The sequence below is a fragment of the Macaca fascicularis genome, chromosome 19, assembly GCF_037993035.2.
Source record: "Macaca fascicularis isolate 582-1 chromosome 19, T2T-MFA8v1.1".
NCBI lineage: Eukaryota > Metazoa > Chordata > Mammalia > Primates > Cercopithecidae > Macaca > Macaca fascicularis.
In genome coordinates this window covers 39,888,824-39,905,419 of record NC_088393.1, presented here as the reverse complement: position 1 = coordinate 39,905,419, position 16,596 = coordinate 39,888,824, and the positions used below count along the sequence as shown (strand labels likewise).

Here is a 16,596-nt window from a genome sequence, read left to right as displayed (position 1 = left end):
CACTTCCAGAAAGCCCGTCTCCCTGCCTGACGTCGGCCCGTCCTCCGTCTCAGCGAGCACGTCCTGTGTGAGGCGGGTGAGAGGCACAGCCGATACTGCTCTGGAAGCTGATACTGCTCAGCCGGGGTTGTTGCTGGGGCACTGTGTGTTGAAGGATCTGCACCGACGTCTCGTGGTGCGTTTGGTTTTTTTCCTGCAGGAGTCTGAGGGATTTGGTGACAGGCTGTTCCTTAAGCAGAGAATGAGCTTACTCTCTCAGATGACTTCATCTCCCACCGACTGCCTGTTTAAGGTGAGACACCAGGACGTCTCTGTGGGTAAAGGTGGGTGAGGAACGCTGCATCTCTTGGCAGCATCAGGGTTGGCCAGGCACGGTGGCTCATGCCTGTAATCCCAGCGCTTTGGGAGGCCGAGGTGGGTGGATCACCTGAGGTCAGGAGTTCAAGACCAGTGTGGCCAACATGGTGAAACCCCCGCCTCTACTAAATATACAAAAATTAGCTGGGTGTGGTGGCGCATGCCTGTAGTCTCACTACTCGGGAGGCTGAGGCAGGAGAATGGCTTGAACCGGGAAGGTGGAGGTTGCAGTGAGCCAAGATTGTGCCATTGCACTCTCGTCTGGGCAACAGAGAGACTCTGTCTCAAAAAAAAAAAAAAAAAAAAAAAAAACATTCCATCAGGGTGGTGGTCTACATAAACCCTGAAGTTCCATTCTGTGCTCAGTCAGAATGGGTGGTAGGAATGCTGAGGTTTTAAATCTGGGATCAAGGCTGGATGGGGTGGCTTACTTCTGTAATCCCAGCACTTTGGGAGGCTGAAATGGGAGGATCACTTGAGGCCAGAAGCCTGAGACCAGCCTGGGTAACATCATGAGTACCCATCTCTATAAAACAATACAAAAATTAGCCAGGTGTGGTGGCGGGCACCAGTAGTCCTAGCTGCTCAGGAGGCTGAGGTGGAAGGATCACTTGAGCCCAGGAGTTGGAGGCTGCCATGAGCTATGATTGTACCATTGCACTCCAGCCTGGGTGGCAGAGTGAGACCAGCACATTTCCCCATCTCCCTCCGCATGCTGTGCTGTAGCTATGTTGGGCAGCACACACTGGGCGCAGGCCAGGCCTCTTGCTTTCTCAGTTCCTCAAAATACTACTCATTTTTCCAGGCCAGCTCAGTGGCACCTCTGCTGGCAGCCCTGGCAGAGCTGATGCCTCCGCTGGGCTCAAGGAGCCCCTTGTCAGATGTTTGTGGGTGTGTGCACTGGGTTGAGAACACGGTGCCTGACTTCCTGATGGTCTGGTCACCTGGCACACGGGGGCAGCTCTCTGCTCAGACACTGGCCACAGGCAGGCCGCTAAGGTGCCCACAGGGCAGTCCGTGAGGGCTGGGCAAGGGCAGAGCCCTCTGGGGGAGGCTGCTGGGCTTCCAGGCAACCTGGAGCCAGAGTGGGTCCCGGGGAAGAAGCACGTCCAGGAAGCACAGGGTGAGCTCCGCAGGTTTGTGTGTTGATGGGGTTTCCTGCTCATTGCAGCTATTCTCTTTCCATTGCAGGCTGAGGCTCTATTAGAATAAAAGAGGATCCCCTAGTCCATAGCAAGTATAAAAATAAAGATAATAATGATAAATAAACAGAATACAAGATGAAGCTGGACTTGGTGGTGTGCACCTGTAGTTCCAGCTATATGGGAGACTGAGGTGGGAGGGATCACTTGAGCCTGGGAGGTTGAGGCTGCAGTGAGCTCTGATTGTGCCACTGCACTCCAGCCTGGGCAACATAGCAAGACCTTGTTTCTAAAAAAAATAAATAAATTCTGTTATTTATCACCCTGTAGGGATTCACTGAAACAAACAAAAAAGAATGCAAGAGGAACAGGACTGAGGCTTTTTCTAGTGAGGTGGCAAAATCCACACTGATGTTCAGAGATGTGTTGTCTGCCCGCCATTCCTATTGCTTTATGAATTTTGTCACTTTTTGTTTTGTTTTTGTTTTTATTTTTTGAGACAGAGTCTCGCTCTGTCACCCAGGCTGGAGTGCAATGGTGTGATCTTGGCTCACTGCAAACTCTGCCTCCTGGGTTCAAGTGATTCTCCTGCCTCAGCGTCCCGAGTTGCTTGGATTACAGGCGTCCGCCACCACGTCTAGCTAAGTTTTGTATTTTTAGTAGAGATAAGGTTTTACCATGTTGGCCAGGCTGGTCTCAAACTCCTGACCTCAAATGATCCGCCTGCCTTGGCTTTCAAAGTGCTGGGATTATAGGCGTGAGCCACCGCTCCAGGCATATTGTTGTTGTTTTAATTATGGAAAACTTTTAACATTTCCAGAAATAAAGAGAGTAGTAGAATGAGCAGAGGCCACCTTTGTGCAGTTGTTTCATCTCTCCCCGCCTGCTTTCCCCACCGCCAGTATGATTACGAAGGAAATGCCAGAGAGCAAATCATTTCATCCATAAACACATAGATGAACGTTTCTACAAGGACTCTCGGCCAGGCTCAGTGGCTCACGCCTGTAATCCCAGCACTTCGGGAGGCCAAGATGGGTGGATTACTTGTGGTCAGGAGTTTGAGACCAGCCTGGACAACATGGCAAAACCCCATCTCTACTAAAAATACAAAAATTAGCTGGGCGTGGTGGTGGATGCCTGTAATCACAGCTACTCGGGAGGCTGAGGCAGGAGAATGGCTTGAACCCGGGAGGCGGAGGTTGCAGTGAGCCGAGACTGTGCCGCTACACTTCAGCCTGGGCAACAGAACGAGACTCCATCCAAAAAAAAAAAAAAGGCTCTCAAAATATTTACTTCTAATAATTAATTCCTGCATGTGGATAGCATTTTGGATGTCACTTTTCAGCACATTGCATCAGGTAACCAGAAAGAAGTAGAGAGACTTCTGAGCCAAGAGGACCACGATAAAGATGCCGTCCAAAAGATGTGTCACCCTCTCTGCTTCTGCGATGACTGCGAGAAACTCGTCTCTGGGTAAGAAGGTGCTGGTGGAGGCTCGGTGTGCCAGGAAGCAGGAGACAGGAGGCCTCCTGGACCTTCTCCACTGTGCACTGTGTGACTGCAGATAAGGACTGTCCTCCTTGCCCCCCAGCTGCCTCTGCTCTACAGTGGAGATGATAGCAGCTGCCCCTTTGGAGAATCGGATAGGTTGCAGGTTGTCAAAGCACTGCTCACTGGCGGACTGGCCGCCCGGGTAGGCTGGTTATAGGGCCTGCCCCAGCCTCAGAAAGGAGGTTTTAGGATGGGAGGAATGTCCGTTGTTCCCAGTAAGATTTTTGGTTTCTCATTATCCTTGTCAGGCTATTTTGCTGGGTGTAGAGGCCTAAAGGGTTGGTGGGGGAGAGACTCTAGGGCCAGGTACCTCTGTTCCTCACGCCGGGTGAGCCCTGGGACAGTCCCGGAGACACACATCTTGCGGGGCATCCTGTGGACCGCCTTCTCTCCGTGGCACCTGCCTATCTACCTGGTCAGGGAGAGGCTTTGCTGTACCATTCCCCTGTGTAGTTTTCTGTCTCTTTCTGTATTCTAGGAGGTTGAATGATCCCTCAGTTGTCACTCCATTCTCCAGAGATGACAGGGGGCACACCCCTCTCCATGTGGCTGCTCTCTGTGGTATGTGGTCCTGGGCTGGCCCCTAGGGGCTGTCACAGCAAAGGGATGGTGCCCAAGGCGACCCAGCAGAGAGGCCTGGCTGATGGGCTGGGGGTTGGCAGTTGGGGCTACGTCATGGGTCCGCCCTCCAAGGGCCGGAAGGAGAAGAGGAGCAAATGTTCCACAGGCCTCGACGGCCAGCCTGCTACCTCCTGTGCTGGGTGAACCCCCTGCGTGGTTCCCACAGCGTGGAAACACTGCCTAATGCTGCCCCGGGCTGGGGGCCCGGCGAGGGAAGGCTTGAATCTGAACTATGGGAACGGTCTCAAAATCGTCAGCTTGCAGTTCTTGTGGCCCTGCCTTTAAAAAATATTATTGTCTTTGAAAGTATACATTTGGCTGGGCGTAGTGGCTCATGCCTGTAATCCCAGCACTTTGGGAGGCCGAGGTGGGCAGATCACTTGAGGTCAGACATTCGAGACCAGCCTGACCAACACGGAGAAACCCCGTCCATCTATACAAAATATACAAAAAATAGCCTGTCATGGTGGCGCACGCCTATAATCCCAGCTTCTGCGGAGGCTGAGTCAGAAGAATTGCTTGAACCTGGAAGGTGGAGGTTGCAATGAGCTGAGATAGATCCAGCCTGGGCGACTGAGTGAGACTCTGTCTCAAAAATAAATAAATAAATAAATAAATAAATAAATAAATAAATAAATAAAATAAAGTGCACATTCAAGATAGAAAACATAAGATCCTCCAGAGTCCCCGGCCATCCCTGTTTCCCAGAGATCGTTGTGATTGATGAGTGTCTGGGGTGTCTGCGTGCTTGTGTGGGTGCATAAAATATGTGGTGCTCTAGGGCTCATAATATTCTGCTGTGTGCAGTTTTTCTCTTAGCACTATGCAAGAATATGTTTACTTGTATTTTTTAATGGCTGCCTAATATTCCATCTTAGGAACTGATGAGTCATGGAACCTCTGGACGTGTAAGGCTCTTTTCCATTATTTTTTATTGCTGAGAGGTGGACTTTGGCTGGATCCCCTCCAAGGTCTACCCCAACGTGTCCGGAGTCTGCAGAGCCTTACTTGATATTACCTGTAGGTCCTCTCTAGCAGCAAAAGTATCTACTGTGTGTTTCATGCCCAGGACTAGCAGGGTACAATAGTGTTGTGGTTTTACAGTTAAGGTGTGGAAGTCCTCTGTGCCTTCCTTCTCCATTGTGCCTTCTGCTCCGCAGGGCAGGCATCCCTCATCGACCTCCTGGTTTCCAAGGGCGCCGTGGTAAATGCCACAGACTACCACGGGGCCACTCCACTCCACCTGGCCTGTCAGAAGGGCTACCAGAGCGTGACGGTGAGCAGTGGTGCCTTTGTGGTGGGCTGTCGCTTTGCACCTGGGAGCTTGGTGTTCTGCGCGGGTGACTGTACGGTCATGCTGGCTACCCTGCACCCCCGTCTCCTGGTGCTGTGTCCTCCTCGTTCCACGGCAGCTCTGCTGCAGCAGTAGTCAGGAAGTCCAAGGACTCCCGGGGTGTCCTGGGAGGACTTTCTGGGTCTCCTGGACAAGATCGTTAGGTTTAGATTTGAAACTTCCTGGCCGGACGTGGTGGCTCACGCTTGTAATCCCAGTGCTTTGGGAGCCCAAAGCAGGAGGACTGCTTGAGCCCAGGAGTTCAAGACCAGCCTGGGCAACCTAGGGAGACCCTGTCTCTACCAAAAAAAAATTTTTTTATTTATCTGGGCATGGTGGTGTACGCCTATAGTCCCAGCAACTTGAGAGGCTGAAGCGGGAGGTTTGCTAGAGCCCAGCAGGTCGAGGCTGTCGTGAGCAATGATCGTGCCACTGCACTTCGGCCTGGGAGACAGAATGAGACCCTCTCTCTAAAAAGAAAAACTTCCTGATCATCTAGGGGAAGAAAAGGTGGGGCTTTAGACTTTTTTCTTCAGTCTCTAAACTGTCAGGAAGGATGGGTGTTGGTATAGTTTGAGTAGTAGCAGAAATGAGATTGAAGATGGTAACAAACGACCTCCCCCTGCTAAGACTGGAGGCCGGGCCTCCCAGGAAGCCAGCTGTGCCCTGCTCATCGCTTTCCTTTATCTCCACAGCTGCTGCTGCTGCACTACAAGGCCAGCGCGGAAGTGCAGGACAACAACGGGAACACCCCGCTCCACCTGGCCTGCACCTACGGCCACGAGGACGTGAGTGGCCCTTGATGTTCCCGGGGCGGGGCGCTGTGTTCACCTTTTCCCACTCGTAGAGAAGTCGGGATATCTCATTAGTCTAATGTATTTTGTGTCAATAATTACTGAAACACTGGGTGTGTAAATTTTTTGAATATGAAAGAATGTTAGGCCAGGCACGGTGGCTCACGCCTGTAATCCCAGCACTTTGGGAGGCTGAGGTGGGCAGTTCACCTGAGGTTAGGAGTTCGAGACCAGCCTGACCAACATGGTGAAACCCCGTCTCAACTAAAAATACAAAAATTAGCTGGGCATGGTGGCGGGCACCTGTAATCTCAGCTACTCGGGAGTCTGAGGCGTGAGAATCAGTTGAACGTGGCAGTCGGACATTGCAGTGAGCCAAGGTCGTACCATTATACTCCATCCTGGGTGACAGAGCGAGACTCCATCTCAAAAAAAAAAAAAAGGAATATTTAATATATTACAGATGCCATATTGAAGTAACAAAAATTTAAAAAGAAGTTGCTCATTTTCTTATCCTGAAGTCAAATCATTTTCATTTATCCTTGCTACCGTCTGGTTCTTACTTGTGTACATATTCAATTTTTACATTTTCTGTTTTTATTATTTGCTTATTATTTATTTATTTTTGAGACAGGGCCTCACTCTGTCACCCAGGCTGGAGTGCAGTGATGGGATCTTGGCTCACTGCAACCTCTGCCTTCCGGGTTCAAGCGATTCTCCAACCTCAGCCTCCTGAGTAGCTGGGATTATAGGTGTGTGCCACCACACCCAGCGAATTTTGGTATTTTTAGTAGAGACGGGGTTTCACCATGTTGACCAGGCTGGTCCTGAACTCCTGATTTCAAGTGATCCGCCTGCCTCGGCCTCCCAGAATGCTGAGATTACAGGTGTGAGCCACCGTGCCCGGCCATCTAGCACATTCTTTAATAGCTGCAGTGATCTATCGTGTGTTGTGTCGGTGGTCTCCAAGACCACCCCTGGGCTCAGCGATTTGCTGGGAGGACTCACAGAACTCAGCAGACAGTCGCACTCGCAGCTGTGGTTTGTTACAGCAGGCCACAGAACAACATCAGCAAAGGAAACAGGCACATGGTGGAGTCCAGAGGAGAGCAGGGGTGAGCTTCAAACAGTCTCTCTCGGCCGGGAACAGTGGCTGGCACCTGTAATCCCAGCACTTTGGGAGACCAAGGCCGGCAGATTGCCTGAGGTCAGGAGTTCAAGACAAGCCTGGCCAACATGGTGAAACCCCATCTTTACCAAAAAAAATACAAAAATTAGCTGTGCGTGGTGGTACACACCTATAATCCCAGCTACTCAGAAGGTCGAGGTGGGAGAATCACTTGAACTCAGTAGGCAGAGGTTGCAATGAGCTGAGATTGCGCCGCTGTACTCCAGCCTGGGCGACAGAGCGAGACTGTGTCTCAAAAAAAAAAAAGATCTCTTTTCATGGAGCCACACAGGGTGGGCTCAGTTCTTCCAGCAGTGAGTTGGAACCCCACACAGGAAGTGTGGTCCACTCGGGAGGAACTCAGTCCCCAAGAGTTACTGAAGGCTAGTCCCATAAGCACCTTCTGGACAGCATGTTCCAAAATGCCATACTCCCAGAAGAAACTCAGCGCTCAGCATAAACCGCATTGTATAAAACAATTGAGGCCCAGTATGAGCCACCTAATGAATTAGGGAACTTTGGGAACACTCCCCACATCCAGGCACCCATAGAATGTTTCAGGCCAACAGGCAGTCTTGCAAGCAGGCTTCTCAGTGGTTAGCAGTCTTGCAAGCAGGCTTCTCAGTGGTTAGCAGTCTCGGGCCTGCTGTAGTAACTCTGTTCTATACATGGAGATATCACAGTTTTTGCAGCCACTTCTTACTGATTGGCAGTTTCATCCTTTTGCAAGCATGAGGTGTCCTGGCTGAGCGCGGTGGCTCACGTCTATAATTCCAGCACTACGGGAGGCCGAGATGGGAGGATTGCTTGAGCCCACGAGTTTGAGGCCTGCCTGGGCAACAGAGCGAGACCCTGTCTCTACAAAATAAGCAATAAAAAATCCAGGCATGCTGGTGCATGCTTGTAGTCCCAGCTGCTCAGGAGGCTGAGGCGGGAGGATCGCTTAAGCCCAGGAGTTCAGGGCTGCAGTGAGCTATTACTGCACCACTGCACTGCAGCCTGGATGACAGAGAGAGATCCTGTCTCAAAAAAAAAAGAATGAGGTGTCCTGATCAGATACTGTGACACCTCTGAGTTCTGTCTATTACTGCGCATTTGCTTGGTGAGGAGGCCGAGGAGAGCACAGACCTTGTCGAGGCTTGGTACGTCCATGAGCGATGCTCTTTCCCCATCTCTTTGCAGTGTGTGAAGGCTCTGGTCTACTACGACGTGGAGTCGTGCAGGCTTGACATTGGCAACGAGAAAGGAGACACCCCTCTACACATTGCTGCCCGCTGGGGCTACCAAGGCGTCATAGAGACATTGCTGCAGAACGGAGCATCCACCGAGATCCAGAACAGACTAAAGGAGACGCCCCTCAAGTGTGCGTTAAACTCAAAGGTAGCTCTTCCCGTCCCTGAGCGGCGAGATGACTTTGAAAGAAGATCGACGTCCGTCGCTTAGGTCTTGGCCTCATAGACAAATTGTGCATTAGTGCTTGAGGGCAGAACTTGGCTTGCACCCTTTCTGCTGCGTGTGGGACTTGATCGTTAATGGGTTTTACTGATGGATATTATTTTTGGTTTGAGTGGGCACTTTTCTCACGGTTGTTCCAGGAGCTGCTGCAGGCAGAGCTTGTTCTAGTGCTGAGTGCTATTGATTTATTGGCAAATGGAGTGGGTAGAAAGGAGGGTCCCCAGAGGCAGGAACTGGGGAGGGAGCAAGATGTGTTGGAACTCTGTTTTCCTGGTGCTTCACCTTCAAAGCCTGGAATCTTTATTCTGACTCGGCTAATTCTGGACATCATTGAGTATGGTTTCTTTCCTACATAATTTGTTAATGAACTCACTTTTTTCTGGTAGTAATTTCTGGAGACATAGTTCGGGGAGCGTGTTGTGAAGCGCTCACCTCTCGCGCATCAGCGGGGACCGGGGGTGGCTCACAGTGGCTTACAGAGGCCAGTTGTCTGCACTCTCGTTTCTCGGCAGCAGAGCTGGTGAATGGCATTGTAAGGCAGGCATGTGGCAGACTGACCGGGGGAAGCACAGGTCCCTGTGAAATGGAGACCCCAGCTTGGGGGTCCCCTGAGGGATTCTGTTCCAATCCAGGTCTCTAGGGGAGCCCCCTTTGTACAGGCCTGACTTTCTACCTTTTTACAAAAACACTTAATTTTTTGTTGTTTTGAGATGGAGTCTCGCTCTGTCGCCCAGGCTGGAGTGCAGTGGCTCCCTGCAACCTCGGCTCACTGCAACCTCCACCTCCCAGGTTCTAGCGATTCTCCCGCCTCAGCCTCCCAAGTAGCTGGGATGACAGGTGCCTGCCACCATGCCTGGTTAATTCTTTGTATTTTTAGTAGAGACAAGGTTTCCCCGTGTTGGCTAGGCTGGTCTCGAACTCCTGACCTCAGGTGATCCACCCACCTCGGCCTCCCAAAGTGCTGGGATTACAGGCGTGAGCCACTGCACTCAGCCCCAAAATATACGATTTTATAAAAGTAATAGAGATGAGATCTTAGTGTGTTGCCCAGGCTTGTCTTGAATTCCTGGCCTCAGGTGATCCTCTCGACTCCACCTCCCAAGGTGCTGGCATTACAGGCATGAGCCACTGCGCCTGGCCAGCTTTTGTCTTTTGATGTTTTACTGGCTCCCTTTTATAATTTCCAGCTCTTCTAGGTCGTTCTTTCAGTTTGTTCACATCTTATTCTGGGAGTAGTAGCACAGTTTGAATTTGTTTTTATTTTTGTTTTCTCGAAACCTCTTTATTGAGGCATGATTGGCATACAAAAAGCTGTATATAGTCAGTGTGTACAACTTGATAAGTTTAGAGATAAGTGGACATCCGTGAAACTATCACCACCATCTATGCCAGAAACATATCCATCACCTCCAAAAGTTTATTTCTGTTCTCTTTTTTTTTTTTTCTTTTTGAGACAAGGTTTGGCTGTATTGCCCAAACTGGAGTACAGTGGTACGATCTCAGCTTACTGCAACCTCTACCTCCTGGGCTTAAGCCATCCTCCCACCTCAACTCTCAAGTAGCTGGGACTACAGGCATGCGCCACCACACCTGGCTAATTTTTGGATTTTTTATACAGATGGAGTTTCACCGTGTTGGCAAGGCTGGTCTCAAACTCCTGTCTTCAAGTGATCTGCCCGCCTTGGCCTCCTAAAGTGCTGGGATTACAGTTGTGAGCCACCGCCCCTGGGCCTTCATCTTTCTTTTTTATTTTTATTTTATTTTATTTTTTTGAGACAGAGTCTCACTCTGTCACTCAGGCTGGAGTGCAGTGGCATGATCTTGGCTCACTGCAACCTCCGCCTCCCGGGTTCAAGCGATTCTCCTGCCTCAGCCGCCCCTGTAACCGGAAGGTACAGGTGTGCGTCACCACGCCCAGCTACTTTTTTTTTTTTTTGTATTTTTAGTAGAGACGGGGTTTCATCATGTTGGCCAGGCTGGTCTTGAACGGCTGACCTCAAGTGATCTGCCCGCCCCGGCCTCCCAAAGTGCTGGGATGACAGATGTGGACCATCTCGCCATCTCGCCCAGCTTCCCTCTTTTTTTTTTTTTTTTTTTTAAATTATGTTTTTGGTGTGTGGTAGGGACACAGTGTAAGATCTACAGTAAAGCACCGTTTGTGAAGGGTTAGATCCCTGCTTCTGGCTTCAGGGGCCTCGGCTGTACCCTGAATACCTTTCTGCAAAGGTCGCAGCTTTCTGACAGGCAGAGCTGACTGGGCTGAGCAGTGCCACCACGGCCTGGGCCACTGCGACGCCTTGGGAGGAGGGTTCTACTGCTGTGGTATTTGTTTACCAGAGGCCCTTCCAGAGGGAGATCTGCAGAGGGAAGGAGAGGCCGCCTTCTCGGCTTGGCTCTGAGCTGCTCCTGCTTGAGACCTGTGGGTGCTGGAGGAAAGGCCACACCTCCTGCCTGTGGACAGACAGGCCTGGGGGCTGGATGCAGTCACCTGTCAGGCTCCGTGCGGGTCTGGCTTCTCTTACCCTTCAGTCCATGCATGGGAAGCCCTGAGTCCTCCCACGGGGCAGGAGGAGCCGTGATGGGAGGAAGCACCGACTTTGGTGTGATCCTATGTAAATTGCCGCCTGCTCTGGGTCTCGGTTTCTCTGGCCATCCAAGCTGGGCCACATGACCTAAGGCTCGCTGCACTGACATTCTGAGGAGCTAGGCCGGCAGTGGGGCATGTGGGTGATGGGGCTGTGCTGAGACGACCTCCATCTCATTGGGTACTGTTGGCATCCCCGTTGTCCCCCTAGATTCTATCTATAATGGAAGCCCATCACCTGTCCTTCGAGAGGAGGCAGAAGGCATCCGAGGTAAGTCAGCCGGGCAGAGCGAGCTGGTTACCTCGGAGACCAAGGGCTCCTTCTCCGGTCCTCACGTGACCCTGTGCCCTGTCTTCTCTCTCGTCGGGGCTCCCTGGCTACAGGCCCCCGTGCAGTCCCCGCAGCGCTCCGTGGACTCCATCAGCCAAGAGTCCTCCACTTCCAGCTTCTCCTCCATGTCAGCCGGCTCAAGGCAGGAGGAGACCAAGAAGGACTACAGAGAGGTGAGGCTTCCAGAGGGAGGACGGGGACGGGGAGGCCTTGGCGGCCCCAGGCAGTGGCGTTCAGCTGAAGAGCCATGGCCTGATGAGGGCTCCCCCCTCAGCCTGCTCGCCTGTGCTGGGGCCGCTGCTGCTCTGTGGTGGCTGAGGTTGGTGCCTTCGAGCTAGGCCCAGCGGCATCTCGCAGTGCTGTGCACTTAGGCGTGCCCTTCCGTGGGCTGGTCCCTGAGCAGCAATTAGTGTGGTAGAGAGTATTTGTGTATTAGAGAGAGGATAGGCTAAGAAAAATACAAGTCAGGTCATGTAGAGGTCCACTGATTTCAGATCATTTTATTTTATTTTATTTTATTATTATTTATTTTTTTTTTTTTTTGAGATGGAGTCTTGCTCTGTCGCCCAGGCTGGAGTGCAGTGGCCGGATCTCAGCTCACTGCAAGCTCCGCCTCCCAGGTTTACGCCATTCTCCTGCCTCAGCCTCCCGAGTAGCTGGGACTACAGGCGCCCGCCACCTTGCCCGGCTAGTTTTTTATATTTTTTAGTAGAGACGGGGTTTCACCGGGTTAGCCAGGATGGTGTCGATCTCCTGACCTTGTGATCCGCCCGTCTCGGCCTCCCAAAGTGCTGGGATTACAGGCTTGAGCCACCACGCCCGGCCAAGATCATTTGATTTTTATTTTTAATTTTTTGAGATAGAGTCTCGCTCTGTCTCCCAGGCTGGAGTGCAGTAGTGCGATCTCGGCTCACTGCCACCTCTACCTCCAAGGTTCAAGCAATTCTCCTGCCTCAGCCTTCCAAGTAGCTGGGATTACAGGGGTGTGCCACCATACCCAGCGGATATTTTTGTAGTTTTAGTAGAGGTGGGGTTTCACCATGTTGGCCAGGCTGATCTTAAACTTCTGACCTCAGGTCTCCCAAAGTGTTGGGTTTACAGGCGTGAGCCACTGCGCCTGGCCTGTTTTTATTTTTCATTTTTATTTTTACTTTTTTTGAGACAGAGTCTTGCTCTGTCGCCCAGGCTGGAGTGTAGTGGCACAATCTTGGCTCACTGCGACCTCCACTTACTGGGTTCAAGCAATTCTCCTGCCGCAGCCTCCCAAGTAGCTGGGATTACAGGTGCCTGCCACCATGTCCAGCTAATTTTTTTGTATTTTTAGTAGAGAGAGGGTTTCACCACGTTGGCCAGGCTGATTTTGAACTCCTGACCTCAAGTGATCCGCCCACCTGGGCCTCCCAAAGTGCAGGGATTATAGGCATGAGCCACCGTGCCCGGTCTGATTTCAGATCATTTTGGAAAGTGTCTGCATAGCATTCTCTGCCTTCCATCCCCGCTCTACAGGCACCTCTGTTGAGAACCTAATGTCGTCGTTCCTGAGTTCTTGCAAAGTTCACGTAGGCATTCACACACATGTCCACCTTGCAGTTTGCAGAAGTTCATTGATGGCCTTTGTTTTTCTTTTTCTTTTTATTTCCACTTAAGTTACTTTAGAGTTTGTTCAGTGTCAGCACAATAGATTTGCCTCATTCTTTTCTTTTTTTGCGACCTAATCTTGCTCTATCACCCAGGCTGGAGTGCGGTGGTGTGATTTTGGCTCACTGCACCCTCCACCTCCCGGGTTCAAGCAATTCTCGGGTCTCAGTCTCCTGAGTAGCAGGGATTACAGGCACCCGCCACCATGCCTGGCTAATTTTTGTTTTTTGTTTTTTTTTTTTTTTTTTTAGTAGAGATGGGATTTCACCATGCTGGCCAGGTTGGTCATGAACTCCTGACCTCAGGTGATCCGCCCACCTCAGCCTCCCAAAGTGCTGGGATTACAGGTGTGAGCCACCGCACCTGGCTAGTTCTGCCTCATTCTTTAGCTGAGAAGTGGACTGTTGAATGGATGTACCACCTTTGATGGTCCCCGCCATGGGTGCTGAACCCTCATGGACCCTACCATAGTGTCCCACTACCCGCAAGCCGTGACATGCTCTTGGAGGACCAAGTAAGCTTAGCTCCATGCAGAACCACAGCAGAGAAAGCCACGAGACATGGTCCAAAGTCTAACGGAGACCTGAAGTTGTCCCTGGGAGGGGTGTCCGCCCTCATGGTGCGCAGCTAGCAGATACTGAGAGCTGAGTTCAGTATTTCTTTCTTCTTTTTTTTTGAGACAGGGTCTCACTGTGTCACCCAGGCTGGAGTGCAGTGGTACAGTCATAGCTCCCTGCAACCTCAGACTCCTAGGGATAGCCTCCAAAGTGCTGGGATTACAGGCTGAGCCACTGCACTTAGCTAAGTGTATTTTTCTGAATCATAGAGGTGGCTGGCGTCTTAGGAAGGACTTGTTCTCCAAGGCGACCATGGCCTCACCTTTCCACGTGGATAAAGTTACAGTTTATATTCCCTAAATGGCAGTGGGTTCTGTGCACACCAGCAACTTCCTAGGATACCCTCTCTGAGCAGTTTTAGGGACACGTTTACAAGATACTAAATCAGCTGGGCATGGTGGCTCATGCCTGTAATCCCAGCACTTTGGGAGGCCGAGATGGGCGGATCACCTGAGGTTGGGAGTTCGAGACCAGCCTGGCCAACATGGAGAAACCCTGTCTCTACTAAAAATACAAAAAAAAATTAGCTGGGCATGGTGGCGAGCACCTGTAATCCCAGCTACTAGGGAGGCTGAGGCGGGAGAATCACTTGAACCTGGGAGGCAGAGGTTGTGGTGAACCAAGATGGCACCGTTGCACTCCAGCCTGAGCAGTAAGAGCGAAACTCCATCTTAAAAAAAAAAAAAAGATACTAAGTCAGACATTAAAACTCTACAAATCAAGCCAATAGGTTTTCAGAATGTTTATATTATTTTTATTATTATTTTATTACTGAAATCATTTTTCTAACATTCTTGTTCCTTTTATTAAGGTAGAAAAACTTTTAAGAGCAGTTGCTGATGGAGATCTAGAAATGGTGAGTTTTTAGAAGTGCCTTTTCTTTTATTTTTATTTTTTAGAGACAGGGTCTTCTTCTGTCACCCAGGCTGGAATGCAGTGGCGTGATCATGGCTCACTGCAGCCTTGAACTCCTGGACTCAAGCGATCCTTTTGCCCCAGCCTCTTGAATAGCTGGATACACAGTTGTGCATGGCCATGCCTGGCTAATCATAAACAAATTTTTTGTAGAGATAGGGTCTCGCTATATTGCCCAGCCTGATCTTGAACTCTGGGCCTCAAGGGATTCTCCTGCCTTAGCCTCCCAAAGTGCTTGGATTACACGTGTGAGCCACCATGCCCAGCTTTAGAAGTGCTTTTTATTATAAAAAGCTTGTTCTAGCCTAAAACAGCCACCCATCTGTGTTTCTTGTCTCCAGTTCAGTTTTGGGCCACGTGGACCTTCTGATTTTGTGCAGAGGGCGGTATGTTTAATGCATATTTGGTAATGGCAATGTTATATTTTCCCGACAAGTAATGAGACGGATGAACATACAGGCACATAGCAAACGTGGGCCCTGCCTTTCAGACGTCCGTATTCCAGGAGTGTGGTGAGACGTTGCCAAGACCAGAGACCATGTCCGGGGCACAGAGTGTGGGCTCAGAGCCCAGGCCCACTAGCCAGTGTGCAAGGGGGGCAGCTCGGTTTTAAGAGAGGGCAGTGTTTTGGGGAGAGGAGGAAATAGAGAGGCGAGGGCAGAGCCCAGTGGTGTTTGTGAGGTTCTGCAGAAGCTGTGGTCGGCTGGGACTCCTGGGCCGCGGGAGGGGGCCTGAGGCTTGGGGCTCCGAGGAGTCATAAGCAGGTGTCTGGATAAGATGGGGCTGCCGGCCCTGGGCTGGCACCTGGAGAGAATGTTGTGGCTTGAAGGGAAGGCGTCCGTCCTATCATTAGGCACATCTGACAGTGAAATGAGTGGACAGTGGAGATAGCCTTCCTTAGATTCTGAGGGACAGGTTTCCCTCACTTGCCTTTGGCCCCTTGAAAGGACTGTGTCTTCCACTTTTTTGTTGTTGTTTTTTTGAGACAGAGTCTTGCTCTGTCATCCAGGAGTGCAGTGGCATGATCTCAGCTCACTGCAACCTCCACCTCCTGGGTTCAAGCAATTCTCCTGCTTCAGCCTCCTGAAAAGGTGGGACTACAGGCATGCACCACCACACCCGGCTAATTTTTGTATTTTTAGCAGAGACGGGGTTTCACCGTGTTGGCCAGGCTGGGCTTGAACTCCTGACCTCAGGTGATCTGCCCGCTTAGGCCTCTCAAAGTGCTGTGATTACAGGCATGAGCCACCATGCCTGGCTGTATCTTCCACTTTTAATGGAGGAGGGAGTGAGGTGCTTACTAAATGCCCTAGGACCAGGGTGGGTTTATTTTTTTTGAGACTGTCTTGCTCTATTGCCCAGGCTGGAGTGCTGTGGTGTAATCATGGCTCACTGTAGCCTTGAACTCCTGGGCTCAGGCGATTCTCCGGCCACTGCTTCCCAGAATGCTGGGATTACATGTATAAGCCACTGCGCCCAGCCCTAGGATAGAGTTTTAAACCCATCACCCTGAGGCAGCACCGGTCTGCCTGCCCGTTTTTATGATAGAAAAAAAGAATCTCTGACATAAGTTGTGAAGTGGAAGGACTGAGGAAGGCTTCATGAGGGAGCAGAAGCCGGTTATAAATGGCTGTGGGGTTGGGGAAGGAAGTGTGAGCCCTGATTGGGAACGGTTGACGGTGTGTGTTTAAGATACTGTGCAGCGACGACGCTGAGGATGTGTTCCTGTTTCCCTTACTCTCCATCACCAGGTGCGTTACCTGTTGGAGTGGACAGAGGAGGACCTGGAGGATGCGGAGGACACTGTCAGTGCAGCAGACCTCGAATTCTGTCACCCCTTGTGCCAGTGCCCCAAGTGTGCCCCAGCTCAGAAGGTTCGGCTTTGTTTCTATTGGTGGAGGTCAGGGAATGTAGGCAATTTTTTTTTTTTTTTTTTTTTTTGAGACAGGGTCTTGTTCTGTCACCCAGGCTGGAGTGCAGTGGTACAGTCATGGCCCACTGCAACCTCAATCGCCTGGGCTCAAGTGATCCTCCCACCTCAGTCTCCTGACAAGCTTGGACCACAGGCCTGCACCACTACACTTGGCTAA

The 16,596-nt window shown here is 51.0% G+C and overlaps 1 protein-coding gene across 32 annotated transcripts in view; it reads left to right on the top strand.

The window, feature by feature from the left end:
• Nucleotides 1-16,596, top strand: part of ANKRD27 (ankyrin repeat domain 27) — an 80,256-nt gene that overhangs the window by 45,233 nt on the left and 18,427 nt on the right. For 17 of the 32 annotated variants that reach the window (XM_074023062.1, XM_074023058.1, XM_065536358.1 and 14 more), the window contains 10 exons: nt 200-292; nt 2,845-2,972; nt 3,529-3,611; nt 4,832-4,947; nt 5,700-5,792; nt 8,149-8,346; nt 11,217-11,276; nt 11,390-11,509; nt 14,403-14,447; nt 16,258-16,380. In XM_074023062.1, the coding sequence (XP_073879163.1) occupies nt 200-292; nt 2,845-2,972; nt 3,529-3,611; nt 4,832-4,947; nt 5,700-5,792; nt 8,149-8,346; nt 11,217-11,276; nt 11,390-11,509; nt 14,403-14,447; nt 16,258-16,380 (1,059 nt within the window). The remainder of the gene's footprint in view (nt 1-199; nt 293-2,844; nt 2,973-3,528; nt 3,612-4,831; nt 4,948-5,699; nt 5,793-8,148; nt 8,347-11,216; nt 11,277-11,389; nt 11,510-14,402; nt 14,448-16,257; nt 16,381-16,596) is intronic. The other 15 variants (XR_012427409.1, XR_012427406.1, XR_012427407.1 and 12 more) reach the window with 4 other exon arrangements.